Below are 27,958 nucleotides of genomic sequence, written 5' to 3' on the forward strand. Positions count from 1 at the left end.
GGAACGATGTTGCCATTGAGAAGCTGTGGGGATGGTTCCAACGGCGACGTGTCGCGTGAACGTCGCCGCTGCCTCAACAACTGGCCCGAGAGCTCGAACGAACCGCGTTGTTCGACTCCAAGACTCGAAATGCAGGCCCAAGACCTTGGGCATACGCCACTATTGGCATCGACGCGTAGTCTTTGGCGGGTTACATGACGAATCGGGCTTGGCGCGACTCGCTCATCCATCTCCTTTGAAAAAAAGAGACAACAAGAAGAAGAACAACAAGCCCCCTGCATGGGTCGTCGACGGCGCGTGGTAGTCGCTGTGGGGCGCAGGGGGTTAATTGATCACCGCCAAGGGGGAAAGTTAATACAGGGGGTTAATGGCCTCATGTCTGAACGGTTGGCGATCTGTTGCGCTCAGAGCGCTGCACAGCTCGAGTCTGGCGTTCTTATGACCCCATGGTGAGTCGTCGAACTCGCGCTCGTCCCCTCGGCCACCGTGTTCGGTTTGCAAAACATGGCTCGGTCCAGAAGGCCAGTGCCCCCGAACACATGGAGCTGTGCACTTTGGCACTGTGCGCGCGTGGTACCGACCGTGGCATTGCCGGCCAGCTTATGCTAACCTGCTGTTGTCAACAAGTTGTGAGACTCGACCGACATGGGTCGAGCAAACGATGAGGAATGCTGTCGAGGCAGCACAAGGTGGTGGCAGTTCGGTGGCAATCGCTGCCCGGATGTAACCGCGTCACGGGCCACTGTAAGTACGCGCCCGCGTCTCATGACCCCCCCCCCCCCCCCCCCCACACTGCGCCCACCGCGCCCGCCACACGTCACAACCACCCGTGTCCAACGTTTCTCAAACTCGGGCTCGCATCCATCCTTGACACGATCATGTCGACACCCTCCACCCACCTCATCACACTTGCATAATGGTGCGCTTCCTCGCAAGTTCCACATTACTGATCACGCAATAGTCACAGCGACGACTCCCTGCATTGGATCACAAGCATACGCCGGCGGCGCCATACTCCAACAACCGCGACGCTGCGCACGCCCTCCAAGCAGTTGCGATCTCTCTCATCGACTCGGGGCTTAGGATTCTCCAGTCCGACGTCCTGTCAGACGAACAGCTCCAGCATGAGAGCCACTTGATCCCTGGCGGCACGTTGGGCAAGCACTTTCGCCACGTAACGGAAATGTTCGACGCGTTCCTGCTGCCCCTCTCGACGACAACAACCGCTGGCGGACCACTAGTCATCGACTATGACGCAGAACTGCCGCGCTCCCGACACTTGACAGCCAGGTCTGTATCGCATGCACGTCAGGCGATGGAGGGAGTACGTGCCGGTCTTGCAGCTCTCGGAGACGTTGGCGATCTCGCTACGGTGTTGGGTGGCGATGTCGAGGTCGTCGCGCTTACACCGAGTCGTCAAGAGCTGAGCAGCTCTCTTGGGCGTGAGGTGAGTTCATGAAGCCTGCAGCAGTCACTGACTTCAGCTATGGTTCTGCTCTCTCCATGCCATTCATCACTACACAATGATTCGGACCATTGCCGTCCATGAACTAGTGAGTGGCGATGGCCCCCTCAGTGTCTGACCACTTCGCAGGGACTGTCGCTCTCTCCAGACTTTGGAACCGCACCAGCGACGTTGCTGTACCGAAGCAGGGAGTGCAGATCACCCTCAGAGCCCGCCGACAAGGTTTGGGCCAAGTTGTAGGGCAAGTCGGGCTCGGTCTCGGGCATGGCCTCGTGCCAGCCTCCTTAATCTGGTCTGGTTGGGAAACGTGTTGTAGGCATCGACCACTCTATAGATATGTTGCAGTTCAACGCATGTAGCAGCTGATGATTGTATCTCTTTAACACCGTCTCCCAGCTGCCGTTTATGCCCGCCCTGCCCGTTCCAGTCGCGATGCGGGGAGACGACTTCGAGCCTCTTCATAATCTCGGGATGAGGGTTCCAATAGTCACGTGACCAGCAACATCGAGCGACATGTTATCCGTCATCGATGTTTCCAAGTACTTCTTCGATTCATCCACTCTCCATTCAATCAACTCGTTTGCACCTTTATCAACATGGTAAGTGGGACAGATGCTGAAGCTGAACTTGCCCATGCTGACAACTTCCCCAACAGTCCAAGCATCATACCGGTAAGCTTTCAGACGACGAGCGCGAGGAAATCTGCGCGAACGTCTGCTGACCAAATGTCTCAGATCTTCTCCTGTGTCGTCGACAGCCTGGTGTCGGTGAGTGGGCCCCCGTCCCGTGTGTTACATAGCTAACATCTCAGCTATTGGGCGCGTGTGCGAGAAGTGCGATGGTCGATGGTGAGTGAAGGACGCGGACTGGCTCGCAAGGAAGGACCTCGGTGCTGACTCGATCCCAGCCCAGTTTGCGACTCGCACGTCCGGCCAATGACTCTGGTTCACGTCTGCGACGAATGCTCCTGTGAGTAGGCTCTTGGATTGTAAGAGCGCTTGCTAACACCGCGACAGTCGGTAACGGCGCCGGCAAGTGCATCATCTGTGGTTCGTCTGGTAAGTGCAAAGTCGCGCCGGCCCGTGGCCAAGCTGACCTCCCTCAGCCATCTCAGACGCATACTACTGCACAGAATGTGAGTTGGCCCGCAAGCACGATCAGGATCATCGCTAACGCGCCACTAGGCACACGGTTAGAGAAGGACCGTGACGGCTGCCCAAGGGTTATCAATGTAAGTGGCAAAAGTGGAGTGACGCCGTGTCCGATGACTAACGACCTCGCAGCTGGGTGCGTCTCGTGTCGACGCCTTCTACGAACGGAAGAAACTTGGGTGAGTACCGCGCTCAGCTACGAGGACCATGCTGACGTCTCAGACAACAAGGAGGAGGAGGAGGGTTCAAGAAGGGATAGCCCTTTACTTCGCGAGACATCACCCAGCCATGCATTCATTGTCACCCAACCGCTTACCTCGGCCGCTACAAGTTTCTCACGTCCTACGATACCTTTGTCTATCCGTTCATGATACAGACGCCTGCCGTCAGCACCACGCCGCAGAGGTCTCACTCACCTGGCCGCAGAGCGCACCACTCGGGTTGCAGAGGAACCGCTCGGACCCCGCGGTCCACCATGCGGTATCGGATGTCGTGCATGCGGGGAAGCGCGTCCAGGGCACCTGCCTGTTAGGTTACACAGGTGTTTTAACTCACTCCGAGGGTATCCGTTCGGCCCGGCGCCGCTCCAGAAGAGCTCGGCGAGCGCAGCTGCGCGGGGCCATAAAACGCTCTCAAAGTTGGCCTCATCCGTCTGCTCGGCCCACAGGGACGTCTGCCCACCGAGCACCAGCTTCCTCTGCGACTCTTCAATGTTCTTGTACGGGTCGAATCTGGGGTGGTTAGGGAATGGCACTCGTCGTAAGCACTCACGAGATAATCTTCATCCAGGTTTTGAACGGGTCACACCAGCTGTTGCCCTGACCACCGTCTTGAGTGATCCAGCCGCCTTGACCGCAGTCCTGGGCAGTCAGTCACCACCGCAGCACTAACTGTAGCTGTAGACTAACCAGGTAGAAGTAGTCGGCAGCCGCGTGCACGATCCGGTACCCCTTGTCCACGACGCGGCGGGCGTCGTTGCTGTCCACCCAGATCTCGACGACCGTGTTCGGGTTGAGGCCCGTGTTCTCGTACGCGATGGCCTGGCGGTGCTCAGGGGTGAAACATTCACAAGGATTGTATACTTACCATTTCCTGCCATACAATCGCAGTGCGGCCATTCTCAGCGAGCGTGGCGTGCGTGCGCTGCGTGAAGTCCCGCAGAGCGTCCTCGATGGTCCAGCCCTTCTCAGAGAGACTTCTCCTCGTGGGCTCGTCCTCCTCCTGTGGTGATATTCAGCTTCTAGTACACCCTTGTGCCTATCACTCACCATGCACTTCATGTTGATCTCGTCGCCGCCGGTGCCAAAGTACTGGCTCTGGGTGACGCTCATTGCCGCCTGGAAGAGCTTGGAGGTGAACTCGGCGACCTCAGTATCGGCGAAGCGCAGTTGCCCCGCCGGCGGTTGGTGCGCGCGGCTGGTCCACGGTCGCTTGTCATGACAGGCAATGTAGTCTGGGTAGGCCTCGCCGATGATGGAGGTGTGGCCGGGGGTGTCGATTTCCATCACCACGTCAATGCCGCGCTGTCGTCAGTATGATGAATCTCGGACGGTAGCCTCACCTCTCCAGCATAACGGACGATGTCCCGCACGTCCTGCTCGCTGTAGACCCGTGGACCGCGGTAGGCACCCTTCTGTGCGAGGAGAGGGAACTCGTGCAAGTCCAAGGGCCACGAGTTCGAGTCGGTGATGTGCAAGTGGAACACGTTGAGCTGGGGTCAGCGGCTGGAGGTCTGTGACCCAACTCACCTTGACCATTGCCATCGTGTCGAGCATCTTGAGGATGCTGGGCTTGCTGAAGAAGTGGCGCGACGTGTCGAGGAGCACTGCGCGCCATGGGAAGGCGGGCTTGTCTTCGATCTCGTACGGTGCGAAGGGCGCATAAGCTACGTCCTCTTGAGTCTCGGTGACGCTGCTGCCCAGGGGCACCTGACCCGACGCAGTCTGGGTGCTGCCCGAGGCTACAGCGGAGCCATCGGCATGGTAGACGAGGTTCTCGAACGTCGTCAGGCCGCGGAACAGCCCGAGCGCCGTTCCGGCCACCACATGGGCTCGGCCAGCAGTTGGGACAGACAGCTTGTAGCCCTCTGCGTCCTTCCTCTTCTCCACTGGTGCCGTCGCGTGTGACAGGATCGAGTCGTAGTCGGCTCCTGGCTCAAACGAGAGTACGAGCGCGTCGATGTAGTTTTCGCAACCTTGGCTCCCCTCAAAGAACTCGAGACCACCCGAGACGGAGAGGTACTGGTGCCTCCCGTTCTTCACATGTGTGTTGGCCCGCTCGATGGCGGCCAGGAGGTCGCCTGGTGCTGTCTTGCCGTGGGGAGAGGTGTCGTCGAGCTGCACTGCAAAGTCCTTGCCGAGGCAGACAACTGTGTTACCTATCGACGCCTTGGTGGGGAAGGGCACGAGGTTGAGCTTGCTCGGACTCGCGGCCGACACGCGGAGCGTGAGCAGACCAAACAAGGTTGCGACGAGGGGCACGAGCACGGTCATTGTTGACAGCGGACGGGCGAGGAGGAAGGCCAGTAGCGAGTGGCCTGGGATGAAGGGCCACGAGAGCATCGGCTCGTCTTTCCGTGTCGTGAGCGGCGCTGAGTGAGCGACACGGCCCAGTGTTGAAATATGTTGACAAGGTGGTGTCCGTGGATGATAGCAGTCAGGGGTGGATGAGAGATGGTCGGCGTTCGGCGACTTGGCCGGGTGGTTAACCGACAAAGTCAGTGCCGCCGGCATGAGACGCCACCGCTCGTTGGGATGAATGGACCGTCAGGATACCAGACTTTGGGAGCTGTACACAAACGCGCGGCGGTCATCTACGCGCGTTGTTTGTGAAAGGGGTCAGGTAATTGCCCAGCTGATGCAAGTGGATCAAGCGCCGCCGCTAACTTCTCCATCCATCAGGAACGGCACGGCAGAGTGTGAGCTGCTGTTATCATCTCTCAGCTTCTGCTACGCGGTCCCTCTTTGGTTGCAGGGGCATTGAGAGCTCGTCGAAGAGAAAATTCTAACTGTCTCTGGCTTATCAGTTACTACCCAGTCGTACCTGGCGGTACCCACACGGATGGGGATACATGCCCCCTTCTTATGCAGGTCCCCTCTCATCAGTTCGTAGTTTGTCATTCGACTGAACCAGCATCCGTGGGGAGCGAGTGAGAGTCTTCTGTTCATTCTGCGCTTCACCCAAGCCTGCGAATAGCCAATATCCATTGCTACCAACCTCGTTACTGAGACAGCACAGGCAGTAGCCTAAGTGCACCTCGGAAGCCCCTCTGAGTCACCCACATGTTAGTTGGTGTCTTGGCCTTTCCTAGTGGTCTCGGGAGTCCTCCGAAGGGAGAGGGACGAATCGCCGTCATCTCGGCCGCTCATGTTCGGGCCGATAACAGACGTGTAACGGTGACAGAAGAGTTCTACCTCCGTAATCAAACGCCCCCTTGCTGCCAGGTAACCGCTGCTGCCCGACCCTCCGCATGGACTGCGGTGGTGTTTTCCTTTCAATACGCTTTGATTGAACTCGCGTATGAGCGATTGAGGGACCGAAGCCGGATAAAGAGAGGCCAGTTAGGTCCTCGTGCTAGCGGCGCCGGCATAGCACAGGATTGAAACAGCGCCGAGGTTGGTGCGTCACGACTAGTGAGGCCATTCGTCATGATGCTGACGTTTGGGAACAGTTCAGGCCTCGTCAGCCAACAAGGCCCTGCTGACGAGTCGCTGACCGACGTAGGTCGTTCTTGATCCTGCATGCACAGGGATGCTGACTGCTGCGCACTCGCACTCACCTGCGCAGAGGGGTTGGTTCTTGGCTGCTGCGGTCTGTGCAGTTGTGCCACCACCCGAGCAGAACAGGGCTGAAACGATGTAATGTGGTCATTGTGGGGCTCCGGACGGCCATGTTGCTCCCGCCACCTCGCCGCCGCGCCGGGCTGCACCCTGTGCCTGTTGCACTGCTCTCCCTGGCTGTGCTGCTGCTCTGCCAGTTGTGATTTCTCAAACAACACACACTCGTCGTCAACAGCGGTGGTTGTCCCAGTCGTCGTGCTACAACGTTACACTGCCCCCCAAACCGCGCTTGGCACAAATCACAATCTCCACTAGCACCCACCCACCACCCATCATCATCATCATCATCGCCGCTCGACGCGCAATCACCATCAGACGATACACTCGGACGATACACTCTCATCGTCTCAACTCCCCCCACTCTCTCCACAACATTTAGATTTGGGTACACATCTTCATCTAAACAAAACAAACAAGAGGCCCAAGCTTTCTTCTTGACAGCACAACACCTGGCCTCGTCAATCTCCAACCAGTGAGCCTACCTTATCAAGCCAAGCGCTCACACAACAGTGAACAGACTCAAGTCAGCGTTCTCGTCAGGCGCATCAAAGGTCACCAATGCCTTTGAGCGCGAGGGAAGCACGCTCCAGCAGCTGAGCAACACCGAACAAGGCGAATCGGTCATCCTGAACGAGCCTACCATCACAAGAGCGCAGATTATCATTCATGGCGCGGTCATGTTCTTGACCTTTATCGCCATTTGCACAATGGGAGCAGTCGCTGGCTTCCAGTCCAAGTGGCTCAAGAGCGTTTGTGAGTTTGGAGCTTGAATGCTCGCTCCTCAGGACTGTTGGCTGACGCACGCTTCTCAGCGGGTGGATCTGGCTTTACGCTCTTCCTCTTGCTTCTGTCGTTCGTGCTGTCCATCATCCTGGTCACCATCCCAATTATCTACGACAGGCAAGTCTGAAATATACATGGGAGCTTGCAGGCGACTGACGCACACCAGGTGGGACAAGCTGAAGAGGACGGCCCAGTTCCTATCTCAGCCTCGATCCAAGTTAATCCTGAGCATCTTCGGAGCTCTGCTCATGCTCGTCGCCGCGTTCATTGTTACCATCAGCGCATGGGGTGCTCCGGTGAGTTGGCTCATTGTCTGGCGAGTGCTGACGATCCAGGGCTGCAAGAACCCCGACAACGACCCCCACCACGAGCTCGGTGACGATTTCAAGAAGGGCCTCAAGAGCTGGTGCACGACAAAGAAGGCTTCGGCCGTCTTTGACTGGCTTGCCCTCGGAGGATGGGGTGGCCTGGTGGCTCTCGCTGGCATCGAGTTCCGCAACGACCGCCAGGTGACTCGCCACCGTGAACCAAGCTTTATCCCTCCTCAGTCCCCTACCGGCGACGGCACGCAGCGGTACGATCCTGTCGGCAATAGCCGTGGGGAGGAAGGCGATGTGTTCGCCGACAAGCACGAGGCCTACCCACACGGCGCATCTGGTCCGGCTTACGCCTACCGCACTGGGTTCCAATCCGACACCGCCATGGGTCGACCCAGTGTGGATGCTTACGGTGCCTTCGATGGGGATATGCCTGGAGCAGGACCCCAGCGTACGAGCCGCACCCTGCAGATGGCATTCCAGGACCCTTGTGAGTTCATGGCCGGCTTTGCGTGTTATCGCTAACAGTTCAGACGCCGAGGTCAGGGCTTCAGTTCTTGCCGATCAAGGCTACACCGCCGAGAACAGCTCCGCGCCGCTTTACGGCGTCCCGCAAGCTGGACAGCCCTACGGCAGCGGCGCGTACGCAACCCCTCAGTCGCAGCGCCCCCAACCCCCACGATACTAAACAGCATGGCATCCCGAATGACGGCGGCGCCGTGCCACATTCTCTGTATTTATCCGAGGCTACTCACAGCCAAGCATGCAGCGCATACCCGCATTAGAGGCTAACGGCGAGGCCAAGGCCGGTCAGGCCGAGGAAGGAGACGAGGTTGAGCGACGACGCGATGCCGTGGAGGGTAGAGAAGCTCTTGTTGAGCTTGACCATGGCCTCGGATGGCTGAGAGATGGGGTGTCAGCGACCATGACGGAAGACCGGCGCGATGGGGCTCACGTTGGCGTCATTGTAGGCCTTGCCGTCAGTCTGCTCGAGCTGGTGGCGCTCAAGGGAAACCTTGACGGCCTTGGGACCGACGACGAGCAGGTTGGCGAGCTGGGGGACAAGGCTCGCAACAATGAAGAGACCCTGGACGCCCTCCTCAATCTGCCACCAGTGCGGGGTCTTGAGAATGGACCCGACCAGGTTGGGGTGGAAGTAGAGGTGCGCGGCGAGGAGCGCGCCGGTCAAGGCCGACGAGGTAGCAAAGTACAGGGGCTGGAGCTGGGCCTGGAGCTGGCCAAACGTCTTGCGCTCGAGGGTGCCAAAGGCCTTGAAGGCAGACTGGTCGTGCGTCAGCGTGGCGCCTTGTTGGACTGATGTCCGTGTTCTCAGTCCGGGTTGTGCCGCGCACGTTCAACCTCGCGCTGCCATGGCCTCGGCTTCACTCACGATCGTCTGCCACACATTTGTGCCGAGGGCAGTGCCCCAGGTGAGGAGGTAGAAACCCTTGAGGGTGAAGGGGGCCAGAGCCTTGTGAATCACGCCCGACATTGTGAATGAAGAGGATGAGAATCCTGTGGCGACGTTGCAAGTCGCGTCGACCATGCGTCGATGGTCGCATTGCGCGGCGGCCTGGCGGCCTGAGTGACGAACGTTCCGGCAGACGGCGCGACACGGCCGGCAGCGCTTTATTCAAGCCCTCCCTCTGACATGCCCATGACGTCATGGCATCACCAGCTTTCCAATCGCGTCATTTGTTTATCAATTCTATAACATGATTAGAACAATGTACATAGACTGCTATGACAACGCGACGGGCGGAGGCCTCTCAACTGCGAGAGACACTGGTTGCCTGTGGAGCGGGCTGGCTAAACTGTGGCCGGCCAAGGGCGGACGGCAGTGAATTGCTGGCTGTGCTGGCTGATGAAATGGTCGGTGGTGCTGGCGCAGCCTTAGCCCCCGACAACGACGATCCCGACGACCCAGGAGCAAGGAGGTGATGTTGGAACGTGTTCTGAGGTGGTGTCGCAGAACCTGAGAGGTAGTCGGCCAGACCAGCAAATCGTGATGATGCGTTTGCGCTTGCACCTGGCTGTCCTCCGTGCGTCGCCGTGGCTAGGCTTCCGGGGCCGGGGCGACGTGCTGCAGCTTTCGTGTCTGCCGGCGCTGAGGATGGCCCGGCCGCCGTCGAGTTTGGCGCGTGGCCGGACGACCCACCCAGCTGATGCACGCGGCCTGGGAGGCCATTCACAGCCTTGCGGTCGCCGTTAGCGTGCCCACTGGGCACGTCTCGCCTGGGAGCACCGAAGGTCTCAGAGGCCAAAGGCGATCGGAAGTCCTTCCTTGGGTTCGATGCCTGCGAGACCGAAGCACTGGCTGGAGCTGCAGGGCGGTGGGCCTCTGGCGCCTTGTGCAGAGGAGCAGCTTGAGGTGGCCTAGCTTGAGGTCGGGAGGGCCCAGCGAACTGGTGATGCTGGCGACTCTCAGCCTCATTGGCTTCTTCTTGCAGGTAGTTAGCGGGGTGCTGCTGCTGCCGCTGGTATGGGTACGCCGATTGGGCAAACTGGCCATACACGGCGGGTGACGCATGCCGGGAGGTGTGCTGCTGCTGTTGCTGCTGCTGATGCTGTTGCTGTTGCTGCTGCTGCTGTTGCTGTTGCTGTTGTTGCTGCTGTTGACGGCGCAGCTAGGTATATCAGCATAACCCCAGACGGCTGTATTCCATCACTCACATCCATCAATGTCAAGTCGTTCACAGCATCCTCAGTAGAAAGTCTCGAAGGCACAGCTCCGGCAGACCAGTCGAACGGTCTTGGGGCTCGGTCGTACCGTGGTACCGGCTTGGTGATCTTGGGCGTCTCAATCTCGTTCTTCTCTCTCGCCAGTTTTCGGCGCTTGCTCCACGTGTGCTCGAATTCCTCCCAGTGTAGTTGGTCACGCTCATCCTGGAGCCCGTTAGCCGAGATCAGCCCGCCAGACTTACGGTCCATGTCGACCACGCCAGCTTGCGCTCCACGTTTCGCCAGATCTCCAGATCCGAGATGGTCTCGGCGTACCGCTGCGAAGCGACTTCATGCAGACGCTCTCTCCTGGATTGGAGGGTCTTGTTGAGGGCGATGAGTGCTGGGTGGGTCCCTGCAGGTTAGAAGATTGAGTATGATGAGCTACTCACCATTCAAGACCATCTCCTCCTCTCGAGCCGCCTCCTCTAAGCGTTCAACGTAGAGCCTGTCTCTCAGAGCCGCGAACTTGACTTCCAGAGCCAGGAGAGCGCGCATAGCGGCAGGTGCTGGAGGAGGGGCATGGGACGAGTGGCCCTGGGAGCGGAGCGGCGCGGCGGCCAAAAAGTCGTCTGCGAACCAGCGTCAGTAACTGCTCCATAGCACGCTCTAGACGTACCGTTTGCCTCGGGGGCATCTTCTTCGCCATTCTCGGCCTCTTCGGCCGCCTCGTCGTCGCCCTCCGGGGCATCGACGATCACGTCGATTTCGGTCTCGGCTTCAGCCGCAGCCTCGGCATCGGCCTCAGCATCCATGTCGACGTCGGCGTCCTCTTCGGCACCAGAGTCGTTGACCGCAAGGTCATTGGCGCCCTCCTCAGCGTCCTCGGCGATATCGGGCTCGGCTCGCAGCGTTGTGTCGCCATCCTCGGCGTCATCGTCGACCGCTTCTGCGTTGAGCTTGCTGTCATCCAAGTCCTCGACCTCATCATCCTCATCAATGGCGTCGTCCTCGTTGATCCCGTCGTCTTCGGGGTCTTGGTTGCGAGTGTGGTCTCCAGGTGGGGAGGAAGGTAGTGCCTGCGAACGAGGGCCCTCGGACGGCGGTGGTGGGGTGAGGGAAGGGGAGGGTGACGACGGACCACGCCGACTGGACCTGGAACGATTCAGTAAACTTCATGGAGAGCAACTCACTGCTTAGGGGCTGCGACGTCCAGATCGTCGGCATCGCCGTCAACGCCGTCGATGGCTTCTTCGCCATCGTCATCGAGGCCGTCGTCGCCCGCGTCTTCCTCCACCTCCTCTTCCTCTTCCTCTTCCTCCTCCAAGCGCTCAGCCTCGTCATCCTCCTCCTCCTCAGTGAGCTCGCTATCTGTGAGGGGCTCGGTCAAGGTTGTTGGGCTGCTGCCCCCCACGATGTCGCCATCCTCAAGCTCTTCTCCAGCAGCTGGCCCGAGGTCGAAAGTGGTGGGCGGGGTGTCACCGTTTGCCGCCGGCGCCTGTAGAGGTGAGGGCGACGCCGACGATAGCGGGGATGACGACCTGCGCTGTGTCGACATGGATGGGCGGCCGCTTTGAGCTGGGGAGCCAAATCGAGTCAGCGGCGCGAGCTGGAGCCTGCAGAGCTGATAGCGTGGGCCAGCGGTGGTGGATGTGGGGCTGATGGGGTGGGGGTGGTGAGAGCGGAGCCTTGGGAGCTGTGTTTGGGGTGAGGTGGAGAGGTGTTGGTGAAGAGGGAACGCTGTTGTCTAGAATGTCTTTGGGATGTATGTGTGTAGAGAATAAAAGAACAAGTGGACGCGTCGGAGAGGGGGGGTGGTGATGGCGGGAGAGGATGATGATGTGGTGGGTGGGGGGGGTTGTGCAAGTTGTCGCCGGTGTGACCTTGACTACTAGGCGAGTGGTTGGCCGCCCGCCGCCTGGCAGCACAATGGCGCGGGCTATTACAGCCGATAGCGACAGTGGGTGGGTGGGTGGGTGGGTGGTGGCCATGGTGCACTCCTACTAATACAGTGGGTCTGTTTGTATTGGTGCTTTACTGCAGGCCTTTAGCCAATTTATACACTCAAATAGGCGCGCCAAGAGTTCCTTCAATCGATTACGTCAACCGTTTTCTGAATCGCAACAACAACAAAAGCAGAGTGGCGTTTGCAGACAAGACTCGAGCAGCCTGGCAGGCTGGTTTGGGGTGGTGCTGGTGCTCCCTTAAGCTCAAGAGGACATATCCGGGGCATTGGTGCGGCCAGTACACCTGGTGTAGCGGCCCGTGACCCACGGGTTCATCCCAGCCTACGACGGTTGAGATGGGGTAGAAGCTTGTTGATGCTGATTGTGGCAAGGTGGAGCTCCTCGACTTGCTGTTCGCTACTCCGTCTCGTTAGGCACCAATGCACCGAGGTCATGGCCAGACAGCCTTGGTTGGTACACCGGTATCTGAGCGTTGCAACGCATGCAACAACGCTATCTTCGGAAAGTGGCGCATTTGACTGCCCCCTTGTCGGTACCATCATCGGCTGCCATTCTCTCTGGATAGGGCAACCTGCCAGGAAGCGCATGGGACACGACCGGTCGCGAGGTTAGAGCAGAACCAAGGGACAAGCGTCTTGATAAACAATAGGGCGTGCAGGGATCAAGTTGCATCACGAGAAGGACGTAGAAGTCGGTAGTGACGGTCACACAAGCAAGTGCCACACGCCGGGGTTAGATGGGAAAAGGCTTGGGTGATAAGCCCACGTCATTAGATGTCAAAAGTGTGAATTGGGTGGAGGGCTACCTGAGCCAGCAAGGGACCTAAGCTCACCGCCATCCTGCTCAGCCCTGGACAAGCGCGGGGCGGGGCAGAGAGCGGGCAGGCAACAAGCGCGGGGCGGGGCGGGCTCTTTGGGCCACGCGCATGCACGCCAACAAGGCGTGCGCGACTCTGCAGGCGCGGGCTGGCTTGCTGGCTGGGCTGGGCTTGCCGCTGCGCTGCACTGACTGCACTGGTCCGTTCACTGGAGCGAGCAAGCAACCTGCCAGCCAGCCAGCGAGCCAGCGGAGTCAATCAGCCCGCCAGCCCGTCAGCCAGCCAACGAGCCAGCCAGCCAGCCCGCTCACCCACCCACCCAGCCAGGGCTGCCTGCTGGTACCACACCACTGGCTGCGCCCCTCTGCGCCCCTTCAACTTGGAGCTTCCACACTTATCCATTCTCCTCGTCGTTCCTACATCCATCAGACGTTTGACTCGTCACCTTTCAACAACCTTCTCTCTCTCAACACCCTTCACACTTTGTGAGTACACCCTCCTGTCCTTCATTGCTGTCGTGCATGCATCTAGCAGCACCAGCACGAGTCGTTTATACCCCTCTAGAGTCGGTTTCATTGTGCTGACTGTGTCTTCCCCCGCGCTTTCCACTCTTGCCACCCCAACTCTTTTCAACTCCATTCGTCATCATAGCTGTCGACCGCTACTGCATTTGTTTAGCATCATGGCCCTCAAGCGCATTAACAAGGTACGTTTCTGTCGCTACTGGAAGACGGTGGACGCCGAGCATTCCAACGCGGGGTGACTGCGACGTGGCCCCGATTGCACGGCCCCCTCTCGCTCTCGCTCCACCGTCCCCGTTCATACACCGCCTTGCTCACACGACACCTTTCACAGGAGCTCATCGACCTTGGCCGTGACCCCCCAAGCTCGTGCTCGGCCGGCCCCATCGGCGACAACCTTTTCCAGTGGCAGGCGACCATCATGGGCCCCGTGAGTGCTACTGCAAACTGCGCGGCGATGACGTGACTGACAAACACTGCCCAGGCTGACTCGCCATACTCGGGTGGTGTCTTCTTCCTGTAAGTTGTTCATGTCCTCGCCATTGTTCTCAGTCTAACGTCTCCATAGCTCTCTGACCTTCCCCACCGACTACCCCTTCAAGCCCCCCAAGGTTTCGTTCACCACCAAGATCTACCACCCGAACATCAACGCCAACGGCTCGATCTGCCTGGACATTCTGAGGGAACAGTGGAGCCCTGCTCTGACCATCTCGAAGGGTGAGCAACGTGTAGCCCTCAGTGTTGCGACGTGCTGACACGCTTTTCAGTGCTCCTGTCGATCTGCTCGATGCTCACCGACCCCAACCCTGACGACCCGCTTGTCCCGGAGATTGCGCACGTGAGTCCTCAATCAGGCGCACCGTAGAGTTTAGGTGCTGACTGTTACAGACCTACAAGACCGACCGTGCGCGCTACGAGGCGACTGCCAGGGAATGGACCAGGAAGTGAGTCCATACTGAACCGTCACACGACGGACAAAGGCTAACGTACAACGCAGGTACGCCACCTAAGCGCGTCCCTTCAAGTCGTCGTAACCCAGTCATGAGCCATGCAGATTCTCACGTCTACGAGCAACTAGTAGTGACATGTTGCATTTGTTAACTGTCCCGTTTGATCTGGAGCTGTCTCAAGCCTCATTGTTGCCGCGTTCCATACCATTACTCACCTCCCTGGAGCCCGTTGCGGGCAGCCTCAAACCTGCGCTGCTGGTACACTTGGGCAGTGCCAGCATTGTTCCTGAGCTGCGGTCGGTGTTCGCGCCCATGGCCCCGCACTGAAACTCTGAACACGCCACTGACATGGCACCTCGACTCGTGCACTTGTTAACGTCACCCGACGTTCCCGACGCACCGGGAACAGTCGCCACAACCGTCAGGCAAGCATTATTCATCGATGGGTACTGAAATACCAAGACATTGTTTAACAAAGACTAACTAGCGAGATCCTGATAAGGAGAGAGAGAGAGGAAGAGAGAGGGCAACACAATTAACACGCCCTGCGTGCAGGTGCCGAGGCATAGGAGCATCTCTGCTCGACAACAGAGGCAGCCTGTCCGCACACGTTTCGTTGCAGAACTTAGTCCTCAAGGTATCGAACACCACCCTTGAGGTATCCCAACTGAGGGTAGCGTCAGCGCGTCCCATGCAAAGGGGCAGAGCGGCAAAACCCACCATGAACAACCTGAAATCATCGAGAACGAAGGGAACCATTACCGCACCAACAAACTGCGCAGCGCGTGAGATGCGCGACTCGATGCCTTTGTACGTCTTCTGGGATAGCGCGTTGTACGCCGGGGTGCAGGGGCCAGTGAAGCAACGTAAATGGTCATCAATGACCTGGACGCTGTAAAACAGCTGGCCGAGGAGGTCAACATAGCGGTCCGGGGAATCTTGACCACGAGACATCTTGTCCACACGGGCACTGAGACGCGAACCCCATGAGCTTTTGCTCTTGCCTTTCCAAGCTCCGACAGCGACACCCTTGCTCTGAAGTGTTTTATGAGCCACATCGAGCTCGTCGTCGAGCCCTTCCAGTGCGGCGGAGAGTTCGTCGCCGGCGCGAATGGCAATGTCGACCGCTTGCTTGGACAGGCGTGCAGCTGCAGCTGGGTCGTACCGGTTCTCGCGCTTGCCCTCGAGCAACGCAGCTCCAGACGTCTTGATGCTGTCGAGGTACGGGAGGAGAGCCTCGATAGCACGGGCCTTGGCCTCTTGGCCAACCAATTTGGGGTGCCCTCCACGAGACGAAGTGCTGGGAGCTCGCCAGTTTGACGGCTTCCACACGGCCGGATCGATGTGCAGCGAGTTTGTGAGATAGGCTCCCGATCCCGAGGCATCCATGGACGCGTACAAGATCCGGAAAAGATGGAAAGGGCGGTGGACAACATCGACCGGTTGGGATTCGGGCCGGGGGCTGAGGTAGGCGGAGCCCTGCATCCGCAAGGGAGGTGCCAATGTCGATCGTAAAACGGTCTGCAGCGGCACAAAGGCTGTTGGCTCCGTGTCGCCGTTAGACCCATACGTGGATCTCGTGCGAATACGCCGCGACGACGGCGCGTCGGAGAACGAGTCTGCGATTGACTCGTTTGTTGGCGCAGCGTTGAGCTCAGTCAAAGAGGATATCGAGGCATCACCGGCTGGACGGTGATTTCTGCGCTGGCTGATCGTGCCTTGCGCTGTTGTCGGGCTGACGAGGAAGCGCTCGGCGTTTGCAGAGGATGGCGTGGTCGGCTTGCGCGGAGCCTCGGCACCAGCAAGGGTGGGAGAGGCCACAGCTGCTGCTGTAACTGCTGCACCACCAGCCACGGCGGCGGCAGATGCCACAGCAGCAGCGGTCGAAGGAGGCAGAGGAGGCAATGGGCGGTCCTCCGAGGCAATGCTGCTTCTGGGCGAAGCCTCGACCGGTGCCAGAGGTCTGGCGGTTCCTTCTTTAGCCGCGAGCAGGCCATCCGGGTCGTCGACGCCATCGACACCTGATAAATCTGCCTCCTCGTCCAGGCCAAAAGATTGCTTGGACGCCGGCTTTTTTCTTCTCTTGCCAGAGCTGATGACGGACGAGGGGGCGGGGGATCTCAACGGTGTGCTGGGTCCGGGTTCGTTTGCCCCTCCAACAGGCGACTCTCCGCTGAGATGTGCTGCTGTCGGTGGGGGTGGGGTCGAGTTGATGCTGTTCGGTGTCGAATCGAGGTTGATGATACGCAGACCGCTTGACAGTGTGTCCTGCTCATCGGTGTCCTCATAAGCAGACAGCAGTGTAATACGCGCCATGTACGCGTCGTGCTGCGCGTATGATCAGCACTCGCGAGCTCACGTCGTTCTCGCCATGCCGGGTCGACTCACGATTCCCCTCAATGTCCTGCCTTCTTCTTCGTTCTTGCCAGACGACCGTTTCCCTTCGGATGCGGTGGGCTCGACACCGACACGCTCCATGACCACACGGAGCTTGGTCACGGCGTCCCGATAGGCGGCAAGCGCGCCTGCGACGTCGTTGCCCTTGTCCATCTCGACTGCTCGCTGGGCGAGGTCCAGTGCGGTCTGTAGCAACTGCCGAGACGGGACGCGAGGTTGCATGCTCGAGTGCTGCGAGCCGGCCTCTGAGATGGTGTCCGAATGCTCGGGGAGCAGGGACGCTATCGTCGAGTCGGGCGAGGTGACGCCGGCGGTGGATGACAGCATTTTTCCTGGGGGTGATAGGGAGGCAAAGGTCGGCGGCCCCTTGGTGGTCTCAAGCAGACCGTCGTGTACTGTGCAGCATTGTCAGCAAAAGACTCGAATGATATCGACCAGGGGCATCATGAACTCGGGGCTCGACTCTCATGCTGGGATGGGCCCGCCGAAGCGAGCAGATGCCGGCTCTGCTGCCCGAGTTCTTGCCATCGGGCCGGAGGGACCTGATGTGACATCCGGCTCGCGAGCGCCTGCTGGCTCGCGTGATGGTCACGAGAACACTGGCCACGGCCAGAGCTCTAGAACACGGAGGCTTGGATTCCAAGTGCCTGTCCAACGCAAATCACGATGAGGGATTCCTCGACGTACGCTTCAAGTCACCGTTCGATGTTGGGTGGGACGCGAGGTGAGTTCCATTCTCCATCCCGATCAAAGTCGTGTTGCGCGCGTCCTTCTGCACGTCGTCGATGCAGAGAGGGCTGTAAACCGAGGCTGGGGGGTCGATGCGCGCGCGTGTCACGTTGAGGGAGGACGAGCTGTTGTTTGCTGTGGAGCAAGCGATGGATGTGGTCCGACGTGGTTGTAATGTGCAGACGCGGGGAGTGTGGTGCGTGTTGATGTGACAAAGGTCGTTGTTGGTGGTTTGTGGCCGATCGCGCAAATGAGAGAACGAGTGGAGATTGGTGTGGGTCGTCTTTGGGTGCGTGCGTGCGTGCGTTGCTTGCGTGAGTCTGTCGTCGTGGGCGGGGATGGATGTGCCGTGTCGCAACTACGCGTGTGATGTGCCGTTGGTGGGTAGTGAGTGACGAGATGGATTATACGATTGTACAAGCAAAAGCAAAAGACGACGACGATGATGGATGATGGGTCTAGATCTTTGGACCGACACAATCCATGCATGCATGCAGGTGGCCACGAACGGCACGTCGCGCTGGTGGCCTCCTGCCACGGTAATGACAAGGCGCGGGCCAGGCGGAGGCGGCGAGCCTCGGGACTGTAAAGGGGCGGGGTGTGGGTGGTGCACGAGCAGCAGCAGCAGCAGCAGCAGCAGACAGCGCGACAACAAGGTGGCGGCGCGGCGGAGGCGGCGGCGGCACGGCGGGGGGCGGCGGCACTCGTCTAGGGCGGGCCAGGAGCACTTTGAGCGAGGCAGGCACACCAGCACCAGTCGCGCGTTTCGACCCAGCCGCCAACAGCACCACAACACCCACGGCCAGCAGAGCGATCCTGAAAGACGTTTACAAGTCACTGTCAAGACCCTTGATATTTATTTGTATTCCTCGGCGGCACCACTACTGCCAAGCAGGCAAGCACGGCAGGCCAAATTCCTTGTGACGATATGCACCCACCAGAGCCAGCGCGATCGGGCACTACAAGCACAACCACCCACCCCTCACAACCCCAATCAGCCAACATGCCGTTTTAACAAACCCGGCAGCGCAGGCTTGAATGGCGGCGTCAGCGGCGGCGCAGTGGCGGCTGATGGCCGGTCAGAGGCAGCGTACATGTGGGCATGGGACCTGTCGCCGTGTGTCTGTCTCTGTCTGCCGTGTCGGCGACGACTACTTAAGGGATCTATCATCAAGTAGGCGGTAGGCGGCCAGGTTGCCCTTGACCTTTTGAATGACTCGTCCTCCTCTCCTGGCTGCGCACGCGCCCCGCGCCGCGCCGTGCTCGGCGGGGGGCGGAATCTGATTCAGACAGACACCAATGGTCTTGGTCTGTAGGCTACAACTGGCGCCGAGTGATACATCTGCTACTTGCTGCATCCTGCTCGCTGCATGCAACTCGCTCACGGTAACGCAAGGGTCAGTTTCGGGCCAGCCAGCGACCCGCTCGTGCCACCGTCGAACCCACTGCCTAGTTAGCAACTGTAGGCGGCGGGCTAAAAGGACACCATCCCACTCCGGGCTGTGACGCGGGTGGCGGCGCTGGGCAAGGACGGGACGGGACGATCAGTGTTCCCGGCCAGGCGTGTGGCGTCGACCGCCCCTCGAGGCCAGCCAGGCGAGGCAGCAGGCAGCGGCCCGAAACGCCGAGCAGGGAGGGAGGTGGGGAGAGGAGGGGAGACTTTGTGCTTGCCAACAATGACGGGCATGATTTGTAGAAACTTTGCTACAGATTGCCGCGCGCGAGTGCACGGCCAACTCGGAATGTTGCCGCAGTCTCCGACAATGAGACAACGGCCAGATCCAAATATCCCATGTCGCACTGGAATAGCCACAGTGCTTCGGAAGGTGCCTATGATGCTGATAAGCTTGCTGTGTCTGTTTTCTAAATGCGCCGAAGGCCCATCTTACCCAGTCTCGGGCCTTATTAAAGAACACGGGGAGCTTTTTGTGCACGACAACGCATACCAGGCATACTCAGCTGCGAGTGTGATTAAGTGTCAGTTGGGAAGAACACCTCCGACTCGAGCAACTGTCCTCCTTCCTCCCGACTTGACAATGAAACGAGATACCCATAGACCTGGAAGCAAGCTATGTAGAGCGAGAGTGCCAAAAGAAGAGAGATACTATGGCGTGTCAAGATTAACCCCCACCGTCGTTGACGTCGATGTCATAAACTCCTGGCTCAATCTCCCCGGCGCCGACCTCCTCTAACGTCCATAAAGACACCCAGCGGCCACTCTGCCGCCGCAAGCGTCAACACCATTACTGCTGCGCAAGGGGAGTGAACTTGAGCTTGCAGTTGTCCTTGGGGAAGATGGCAGCAATGACCTGGACCTCGTCCGAGAGGTCGGTGCGCTCGTGCTTCCAGTCGTAGAGGACCGAAGCAGTGCCGAGGGTGGCAGTAAGGTGCATGGTGGCGTACTGACCGCCAATGCACTGGGGTCATGTTAGCTGGAACTCCTTGGATCTGACGAGCGCTTTAACTCACCTTGTGGGGACCGCTGCCCCAGACGAGGTAGTTCTGGGGCTTGGACTCGGCGATGGGAAGCGAGCCGTCCTCGTTGGCGAGCCACCTCTCGGGCTTGAACCTGTCGGGCTCGGGGTAGCAGGTCTCGTCGTGGAGCGAGTTCCAGAAGGCGGGGATGACCATCGAGCCCTTGGGGACAGTGTACTCGGGGGTGATGGGGAACGCCTTGGTGGTGAGGTAAGGAACCATGATGACGGGGGGCATCAGGCGGAGGACCTCCTTGATAACGGCACGGGTGTAGACCATGTCCTCAACGAGGTCGAGGGTGAGGGGAGCGTCGACGTCGCCACCACGGACGCGGAACTGCTCCTCACGGATCTTGGCAAGGATCTCTGGGTTGTCGGCAGTGAGCTGGAAGGCCCAGACGATGGCCGACGACATGGCGTCCTGCGAGGCAAAGAGGAACGAAAGAATAACCATGGCAATCTCCTTGTCCGAGTACTCGCGGCTGAGGAGGCGAGCCTGCTCGCCATCGCTCGACTTGGCGTCGATCATAGCACGGACCCACTCGTCGAGGAGGCACTCGGGCTCGTTGGTGCCGTCGGCCATGCGGATCTTGGCGGCAGCCGAGGCGGCCATGAGGTGCTTCATGACAGCCTTGCGAGCCTGAATAGCGTTGTAGACCTTGGTGCCGGGAACGGCGAGGGGGAAGTTGACGAGCTCGAGGGCGACAGTGATGAGCCAGTACTTCTTGTTGATCTCGTCACGCTGGGCGTCGTTGAGGTAGGGGCCGAGGAAAACGGAGAGCGACGTCTCCATGTTGAGGTCGCGCATGGGAAGCATCATCTCGGTAGGGGTCTTGTAGTCGTTGACCCACTGCTCGAACGTGCGGCGGTAGATGCGCTCCTGGATGGGGAGGTAGATGGACAGGGCCTTCTGGGTGAAGAGGACGTTGAGGGCCTTGCGGTAGTCGGCGTGGACCTTGCCGTGAAGGAAGACCCAGTTCTCGGGGAGGAGGACCTTCTTGGCCGAGGCGACGAGGCAGGGTTCGGCATGGTTGGGCGAGTTGAGGATCTTGCGTGCTAGCTCGTTGGAAGAGCCGATGACGATGAAGCTGGGAGTGGCAGTCAGCTACGGCTTGTGCCACACGCGCCTCCCCCAGCGACCACTTACATGTTGAACACGGAGACACACGAAAGGGGTCCCGAGTACCACTGCTTCTTGTAGTTTGCGAGAGTGGGGTTGAGCGAGTCGGCAAACTTTCCGATGATCGGAATGGTCCACTTGTCTCCAGGGAGGTGGGCCTTCTTGGCGCGGTACACGGCCTGCTCGAGGAGCAAGAGGGACAGGATGACGGTGAGGACCGTCGCGACCGTCGTCTTGCTGTTGGAGCCAACGAAGGAATCGGACGTGATGACGACCGACGCAGGTCAATGTCGTTCAGGGGCACCAAACCAAACGCGTCGCATTGACCCAAGGCACGTTGGGGCCGTCGTAGAATGGGGTAGTCATGATTCGGCATGGTACGATGAATAGTCGACGCATTGACCGAAGGCAAGGAGGGTCAAGACAGATGGCCGTCGGGTTGGAGTTGATGTGCCAGGTGGGGCGAGAGACGGAGACGGAGACGGCGGGTAACAATAACAAGGCAAGGTTCGAAAGAGAAAGCCACGGTCAGCCGAAGCTCTGAAGGTGGTGTCGCGACACAACACAACCGCACTCACGTGTCAAAGGTGACGCGGGCCTTGGAGAGGCTGCCGAGTCCCCACGACTTGACCGAGTCAAAGTCGACAAGGGACGTGGGGCGGGGGATGAGCTTTGACGCTGGAGCTGCCATTGTTGAACGATGCTGGTGCTGCTACTGCTGCCAGGTTTTGAGGTGCTGCTGTTGTTGAGGGTGGCAGTGGAGCTGGGCTAGGCTGGGGGCGAGCGCCAAGGTCTGCGTGCGATTCTCTCGTGTGTACGTGCCAGTTGGCGAAAGTAACACCCCTATGCAACAGTGACTTGAGAGTCAGTGGAGGTGGTTGTGATGATATAGATGGCAGCAACAGTGAGCGAGCGAATAACAAGCAGGCCAAAACTCGAGTGTGAGCCCCATACTGCCAGCTGCAGCTGGAACCCCTGGCGCGTTTTGCACAAACTGTCGTACCACTTTTGACAAGGGACGGAGGAGCGTCAGGACGTCAGTCAGCAGGCGTCGGCACAGAGCGGCAGGCAGCAGGCAGGCAGGCGCCAAGGGATCCTGGCAGCCGAGGGTGCCCTGGAAAAGCAAAAGGCAGGCAAAGGCAAGGCGGCAGAGGCAGAGCCTGCTGCCTGGCTGGCCGCTGCACATGACGACGGTGGTGGCACGAGGGACGCGACAACACGACCGACGGGATCAATTTTTTCGGCAACGACCTTGACCAAGACCACGCATGCCGAGCGACCAGTTCCGCGCAGAGCAGTAGTAAGTAGTTGGTGACCATTGACGCGCCTGCTAGGTGTGCTGTGCTGTGAATATGCGCGCTGGAATATGTTAGGGCATACATAGGACGCGCCATCAACCAACGATGCTTGTGAGGCGCCCGCAAGGCCCCCGCAAGCTCCGAAAATACGCGACCGGCGGTGTGGCCGAGCGGAGCCGCCGTTCAAGTCGAGCAAGCACCTCTTTCCCTGGGAAAATAAGCTGCGAGCGGGCGCCGTCTGTTGCGCCTTGCGGGCCGCAGATCTCCCTCTCAGTGTGTATGCAGCTGGCTGCTCAGAGAAAAAAAAAGGCACTCGCCTGGGCGGACTTGACCGTGACGGCCGTTGGGTGCCGTGACTAGTGTGCAACATGCGACAGCAGCACTGTGACGCACCACACACGCCTAATGGAAACAAGATCGGCACTTGTCAGAGTCGCTGCGGCCACGCCACCAGGCAGGCATCAGACGTCACTGATGACAACGCGTCACCTCACTGAAGCCGCATTGTATGCACTGCACCACAACGCCACACACTCTTGACCGCCGTGCAGCCACGTAATAAAAGTCGTGCAGGACGTCACATTTCATCCATCCGCCAATACGTCAGGGTCGTCCTGCACTGCACCTCCTCCTCCTCCTCCTCCTCCTCCTCGCTTCGTTCAAAAAAAGACCTGACTGGGTTTCAAACCCAGCCACGTCAGAGAACGCTCTTGCAGATCATAGTATCTCGTAGTCGCTGATCATTAGTTCGTGCGTGCTAATCGACGAGGACAGAGTTGGAGAGACTTAAAGAGTCTTCTCGTCTGGGGTCGGGGTCAGTCAAGGGCCAGGGAAGGAAGCCAAGCGGGGCGAAGCCATGACTTACGCTCGAAGCTCGAGGGAGCAGCGGCGGCGGCACCCGTCGACGAGGTCGAGAACGACGAGGTGGCAGGGGCAGCGGGGCGCGACGCGCCCTTGACAACGAAGGGGCGGATCACGTTGAAGTAGAGAACCTCGGCACCGCGGGTGGCGGGGAGGAAGACTAGACAATCAGCACGGGCAAAATGTCAATCCCGCAGCAAATTTACTCACGCCAGATGGTGAAGACGGTCTTGAAGACGTAGTAGAGGGGGATCCAGTAGAGGATGGGGCGGATGGCGAACGACTCGATCAGGTTGAAGGTGCCGAAGACGACCTGTATTGGTGTGTCAGTGACCGATAGCCGGGGCATTCCTTGCACACAAGTGCACAGACGTACCCAGTAGGTGAGCCACTGCTTGTCATCGTTGGTGCTGGGGGTCTCGATGGCCTTGATCGAGAGGTAGGCGGGAAGACCCCAACCGATGAGGTTGGAGACGGCGCCAGCGAGGCCAAAGAGGTTGAAGAAGATGAGGAGGACAGCCCTGGATAACCGTGTCAGCGGCCCGTGCAACCAACATTGCGTGTCATCTCGCACGCAGTCAAGACTCACGAGGCGCCGAGGGCGAGGACACCGTAGGCCTTGGGGACGTTGGTCTTCTTCTCAATGTCGCGGAGGATGGGGAACTTGTTGAGCTCGGCGTCGAGCGAGTTGAGCTGGCCCTGAGCAGTCTTCTGGACCTGCTGAACGTAGGGGTGGTTGAGGAAGTTCTGGGTAATCTGCTGAGCCTGAGGGGTCGACATCTGTGTAGGATGCAGAATGGATGCAAGAGGTCATTGTCAGCGGGTGTCATTGGTGTGAGCTGGTCGTGGGTGGGAGGGTGGGCCGAGGTTCCCACGGCTAGAGGGACCGGACAGAGCTGATAGCGCTGCTTTTGCCTGTCTTGTTGCATGGGCAGAGAGTGTGGATGCTCACCTTTGTTATGATTTAGATTGTGTAGGTTAGGAGAGTAATAGAGAGGAGAGAAGGGACTGTGGAAAGTGACTTCTAAGGTTGGATGATGATGATGATGATGGCGATGAAGTGAGGAGAGGCAAAAGGATCGAGAGTCGCTAGCAGCCAGCCAGCCAGCCAGCCAGCCAGCTGGTGCAAGATTGCCAGTGACATGGAATGTCGTGGTGCGGCGGCGGCGGGTGGTGGGCCGTGGGCGGATGGGCGAGGGCGGGCGTGTGGCTAGGGGCAAAAGTCAAAACCGGCTGGGCTCACAGTGACGACGGTGCGTGCAGGGTAAAGGGTGTGGTGTGCTGGCTGGCTGGCCGCCCGCCGCCGAAGGAGGAGCGGAGCCTAAGGGACATTGTTGAGCCACCCTACCTGTCATCGAGCACAAACTACCAGTATACCAGCCAAATGCGCACGCAAGCGTCATGCAATGCGGTCATGCGCAGGCACCCACCAGCCTGCCAGTCAGCCAGCCAGCCAGCAGCCGGAGAAAGCGGCCATGCGACTTGCTACCATTCTCGCACACTGGTGAAACCCTTTGGCTTGCTTGCCCTTTGGCCGTGGAGCCAAAGCCGCGCAACAACGCACGGAAGGCTTCGGGTGCTGAGGTCATTCTAGATGCAATGCTTGCCTGGCTGCTCCAAACCGGCACACTGCTCGTCAGTCTCGTCACTTGGACGCAGCCGCCGCCCGTACTAGCCCACGTCTTCCATGCCCAGCTTTGATCACGGGGTTGGTCGTGTGCGTGCAGCAGCGTCTGTCACTTGGCCGGCGTGCTACTGCTACTCGCCACCGCTCCAGACTCGACCCTCGAGCATCCATCCTCTCCATCCTTGCAATCGATGGCGAGCTCGACCCCGGCTGCACTCTGAAGCGACCCACCCAACAATCAATGACGTATATTTCCGCCTTGACAACGTGGAAGTGGCACATTGATCGGCGAGGACCGCGTGGCTTTGTTTTTCTTGTATCATTTATTTATTTTTTACTCCCAACCAGCTAGCCATGCTGACTTTTGGGTTCGGCGCGTCCTTAGGCAGTCACCCTGAAGCCCTTGGTCGTTTCCGACCCAAGCCTCGAGGCGGCTATTGGAATTGAATACAACCAACCCTTTGTGGCTGCCCCGTTAATCGAGACCAACTTGCCCGCGTTTCACGCATTAGAAACGCGCTGGAGTAGGTCTGATATGCCATTACTCTAGTCGAAACGAGTGTTAATGGCCGCCCCCGCCGGCACGCCCGCCCCAAAGCCACGCGCCTTGCCGCACGCCTCACGTGTCATATCTGGACAAGAAGACCTCAAGACGCGGCGTCGTACCTTGGGGAGCCCCGTCTACACGCACACTGCTCGAGTCTTGGCTGGCTTCGATCCAACCTTGCTTCTTGCAATCGCCCATCATCCCCCCCTCCCACCCATCCCTGCCTCACCCGGTCATGAGCAGTGGCCGAGCTGGATCGAGGTCGCAGCCGTCGAGCGTCGAGCACTGGCTCTCAGACGGGCCCGTCAAGATGCGCCGCTCGGGCCTCCGGAGCCGCTCAACGCAGCTCATGGCGTTCCGTTTCGCGTCGGTCGTACTGGTCATTTGGTACGAGGTACGTCCTGTGGCTGCAACATCTATTGGTCCGCCGCTGACAAACTCTACAGGTTGGCGAGGTGCGTTATCTGCAACTGCACAGGCCGGTACGTGGCTGACGCCTCGCAGTTCTTCAGCTCCCTCTCGGGCTGCAAGTTTCCCGACGTCGTCCTGCGCGCCGAGTCGGCACAGGCTCCGACGCACGTTGTGCTCATCGCGGACCCCCACGTCCCGCACCCTAGCCTCTCGCACCCGCCGGACAGTGCGCCGTGGGTCAATGCGATCCGCCAGGGCATGGAGGAGCTGTTCATGCGCAAGAGCTGGAATGTGGTGCGCCGCCTCGGCCGGATCGATGCCGTCATTGTTGTCGGCGACATTCTTGACTGCGGGCGCGAGTTCATGTCGGACAAGCAGTGAGTGGCGGACGGGCGTGTCGGGCGTGGGCCTGGGAAGAGGAGGGAGGAGGGGGGCTGACTGTGCCGCCAGCTATGACGAGTACTACCAGATCTTCCGCTCAATCTTCAAGCTTCACCCCACCACAGACATCTACTTTGTGCCAGGGAACCACGATATCGGGCTTGGGCCACCTGGCACGTTCTCCCCCTTTGCGCGCCGGCGATTCCAGGAGCACTTTGGTGACCTCAATGCGGTCGTGTCGGTGGCCAACCACAGTCTGATCCTGCTCGACTCAATCGGCCTAATCGAGGAGGACCGACGACGATACGCCGCCGAGATCCAGTACGGCGAGTGGTCCGGTATCGCTGGAGGCGTTATCGAGTTTGTGCAGGCACTTGGGAAAGGTATGGGGTTTACGTTGGGCCTCAGCGCTGACGGTTCCAGAACCACCACCCAACCCCATCCTCATCTCGCACGTCCCGCTCGCACGCCCTGACACTGTCAACTGTGGCCCGCTCCGCGAGTATGGCACAATCCAGAAGGGAGTCGGAGTCGGATATCAGAATCTCCTCGGCGGCGAGACGAGCGACTTCTTGCTGGAGGCGCTCCGGCCAATCGTCGTGTTCAGCGGCGACGACCACGATTACTGTGACATCACCCACCAGCACGGTATCCGCGAGGTGACTCTCAAGTCGTTCTCGTCCTCTGCTGGCATTCAGAAGCCAGGTCTGCAACTGCTGTCTCTGATCCCTCCTCAAGAGGGAGTCTTGAGCCATGCCGATGTCCCCTGCTTCCTTCCGGACCAGCTCGGCGTCTACAACTGGATCTACCTGCCCTTCATCATCTTCACGTTCGCCTACATCCTACTCACCAACTTGCGCTCGGCACTAGTGCGAGGTTCGCACCATCACCACGGTGGCGATCGGTCACCAAAACCCAGACACAGCCCCCGTCCGGACGAGAAGCGTCGCGAGCGCCCCGTCTTGACGACAACACGGTCGTCACAGCATTTACAGAGCTTGACCGCAACCGCGCGAGGACGACACCACTTGGCGGCCGCGGGGTCAGCGCCAAACTCGCCACATCTGAGCCCCCGGATACCGTACGATGACAACGACTCGGAGCTGGGGGACGGCTACATCTCGCCGGCTTTGTCGAGGCGCTCTAGCTACGGTGTTGATTTGAACGAGGCGGGTGCAGCGACACCGCCTCTCCTCCGCATGTCGTCTTCGACTGGTCTTCCAAGCCCAATTGTCCAGCCGGTACCTCGCCGAGTCGCACTTCCGCGAATGCTGTCCGCATCAGACTGGGTAGCTTCCGCGCGTGCCAAGGACACGTCAGTCATCAGCTTGGGAGCTGCCCACGGCAACTCGTATTTCTCCAAGCTTACGAGATCCCTGCGCTGGTTGTGGCGCACGAGGAATAGCGTGGTCATCAAGAGCGTACGTGAGCTGCTGTCTGTCATCCTTCCCGCCGCAATCGTATGGGTCATTGTGAATGCCATATGGTAGGGACTGGGGCTGGCTGAGAGGGAGATTTGATTCGCGCGGTGCATAACATAGACAAGATCAGTACCATGTAGTCGACAATGTAGCTCTATCATGCATGCGGGTTTGCAGCAGGCAACAAGAAACATGTCAGTCACGTCGTCAAGTTCAAGGTG

The 27,958-nt window shown here is 59.3% G+C and overlaps 11 protein-coding genes across 11 annotated transcripts; 5 read left to right on the top strand and 6 right to left on the bottom strand.

The window, feature by feature from the left end:
- The first annotated feature begins 813 nt into the window (after positions 1–813).
- Positions 814–1,831, top strand: FKBP5 (FK506-binding protein 5). The gene is made up of 4 exons (XM_062773523.1): positions 814–919; positions 962–1,447; positions 1,485–1,553; positions 1,595–1,831. The coding sequence occupies exons 1-4, from the start codon at positions 917–919 to the stop codon at positions 1,703–1,705; spliced, it is 669 nt and encodes a 222-aa protein (XP_062629507.1). The 5' UTR covers positions 814–916; the 3' UTR covers positions 1,706–1,831.
- Positions 1,832–2,061: 230 nt separating this feature from the next.
- Positions 2,062–2,875, top strand: ini1 (Pre-mRNA-splicing factor ini1; the record flags this gene model as incomplete). The annotated part of the gene is made up of 10 exons (XM_062773524.1): positions 2,062–2,064; positions 2,121–2,136; positions 2,200–2,232; positions 2,277–2,313; positions 2,373–2,434; positions 2,482–2,523; positions 2,571–2,600; positions 2,650–2,696; positions 2,749–2,795; positions 2,839–2,875. The coding sequence occupies 10 exons, from the start codon at positions 2,062–2,064 to the stop codon at positions 2,873–2,875; spliced, it is 354 nt and encodes a 117-aa protein (XP_062629508.1).
- A 153-nt stretch (positions 2,876–3,028) lies between these two features.
- On the bottom strand, positions 3,029–5,220 carry HEXO2 (Beta-hexosaminidase 2; the record flags this gene model as incomplete). Its single annotated transcript, XM_062773525.1, has 7 exons — positions 4,365–5,220; positions 4,178–4,327; positions 3,885–4,139; positions 3,703–3,837; positions 3,525–3,656; positions 3,388–3,476; positions 3,029–3,347 (listed from the first exon to the last, which is right to left on the bottom strand). Exons 1-7 carry the CDS (start codon positions 5,175–5,177, stop codon positions 3,029–3,031), a joined length of 1,893 nt encoding a protein of 630 aa, XP_062629509.1. The 5' UTR covers positions 5,178–5,220.
- Positions 5,221–7,162: 1,942 nt separating this feature from the next.
- Positions 7,163–8,243, top strand: LOC62_05G007005 (uncharacterized protein; the record flags this gene model as incomplete). Its single annotated transcript, XM_062773526.1, has 5 exons — positions 7,163–7,208; positions 7,268–7,316; positions 7,405–7,534; positions 7,574–8,045; positions 8,089–8,243. The coding sequence occupies 5 exons, from the start codon at positions 7,163–7,165 to the stop codon at positions 8,241–8,243; spliced, it is 852 nt and encodes a 283-aa protein (XP_062629510.1).
- Positions 8,244–8,336: 93 nt separating this feature from the next.
- LOC62_05G007006 (uncharacterized protein) lies at positions 8,337–9,047 on the bottom strand (the record flags this gene model as incomplete). The annotated part of the gene is made up of 3 exons (XM_062773527.1): positions 8,337–8,456; positions 8,511–8,837; positions 8,946–9,047. 3 exons carry the CDS (start codon positions 9,045–9,047, stop codon positions 8,337–8,339), a joined length of 549 nt encoding a protein of 182 aa, XP_062629511.1.
- Positions 9,048–9,324: 277 nt separating this feature from the next.
- LOC62_05G007007 (uncharacterized protein) lies at positions 9,325–12,074 on the bottom strand (the record flags this gene model as incomplete). The annotated part of the gene is made up of 6 exons (XM_062773528.1): positions 11,410–12,074; positions 10,896–11,371; positions 10,669–10,848; positions 10,480–10,619; positions 10,229–10,441; positions 9,325–10,182 (listed from the first exon to the last, which is right to left on the bottom strand). Exons 1-6 carry the CDS (start codon positions 11,772–11,774, stop codon positions 9,325–9,327), a joined length of 2,232 nt encoding a protein of 743 aa, XP_062629512.1. The 5' UTR covers positions 11,775–12,074.
- Positions 12,075–13,391: 1,317 nt separating this feature from the next.
- UBC1_2 (Ubiquitin-conjugating enzyme E2) lies at positions 13,392–14,630 on the top strand. Its single transcript, XM_062773529.1, has 8 exons — positions 13,392–13,485; positions 13,652–13,706; positions 13,856–13,951; positions 14,006–14,040; positions 14,090–14,238; positions 14,289–14,359; positions 14,410–14,465; positions 14,519–14,630. Exons 2-8 carry the CDS (start codon positions 13,683–13,685, stop codon positions 14,529–14,531), a joined length of 444 nt encoding a protein of 147 aa, XP_062629513.1. The 5' UTR covers positions 13,392–13,485; positions 13,652–13,682; the 3' UTR covers positions 14,532–14,630.
- A 260-nt stretch (positions 14,631–14,890) lies between these two features.
- LOC62_05G007009 (uncharacterized protein) lies at positions 14,891–18,029 on the bottom strand. The gene is made up of 4 exons (XM_062773530.1): positions 17,556–18,029; positions 16,860–17,263; positions 15,192–16,799; positions 14,891–15,138 (listed from the first exon to the last, which is right to left on the bottom strand). The coding sequence occupies exons 1-4, from the start codon at positions 17,608–17,610 to the stop codon at positions 15,097–15,099; spliced, it is 2,109 nt and encodes a 702-aa protein (XP_062629514.1). The 5' UTR covers positions 17,611–18,029; the 3' UTR covers positions 14,891–15,096.
- A 1,598-nt stretch (positions 18,030–19,627) lies between these two features.
- erg5 (Cytochrome P450 61) lies at positions 19,628–22,089 on the bottom strand. The gene is made up of 4 exons (XM_062773531.1): positions 21,770–22,089; positions 21,219–21,428; positions 20,067–21,159; positions 19,628–20,014 (listed from the first exon to the last, which is right to left on the bottom strand). The coding sequence occupies exons 1-4, from the start codon at positions 21,880–21,882 to the stop codon at positions 19,841–19,843; spliced, it is 1,590 nt and encodes a 529-aa protein (XP_062629515.1). The 5' UTR covers positions 21,883–22,089; the 3' UTR covers positions 19,628–19,840.
- Positions 22,090–23,118: 1,029 nt separating this feature from the next.
- On the bottom strand, positions 23,119–24,402 carry YOP1_1 (Protein YOP1). Its single transcript, XM_062773532.1, has 6 exons — positions 24,303–24,402; positions 23,940–24,130; positions 23,727–23,871; positions 23,561–23,663; positions 23,355–23,510; positions 23,119–23,292 (listed from the first exon to the last, which is right to left on the bottom strand). The coding sequence occupies exons 2-6, from the start codon at positions 24,128–24,130 to the stop codon at positions 23,276–23,278; spliced, it is 612 nt and encodes a 203-aa protein (XP_062629516.1). The 5' UTR covers positions 24,303–24,402; the 3' UTR covers positions 23,119–23,275.
- A 1,357-nt stretch (positions 24,403–25,759) lies between these two features.
- SPAC630.12 (putative protein) lies at positions 25,760–27,930 on the top strand (the record flags this gene model as incomplete). Its single annotated transcript, XM_062773533.1, has 4 exons — positions 25,760–25,918; positions 26,029–26,312; positions 26,386–26,699; positions 26,740–27,930. 4 exons carry the CDS (start codon positions 25,760–25,762, stop codon positions 27,804–27,806), a joined length of 1,824 nt encoding a protein of 607 aa, XP_062629517.1. The 3' UTR covers positions 27,807–27,930.
- Positions 27,931–27,958: the final 28 nt, after the last annotated feature.

This window comes from Vanrija pseudolonga, chromosome 5 (assembly GCF_020906515.1).
Source record: "Vanrija pseudolonga chromosome 5, complete sequence".
Lineage (NCBI taxonomy): Eukaryota > Fungi > Basidiomycota > Tremellomycetes > Trichosporonales > Trichosporonaceae > Vanrija > Vanrija pseudolonga.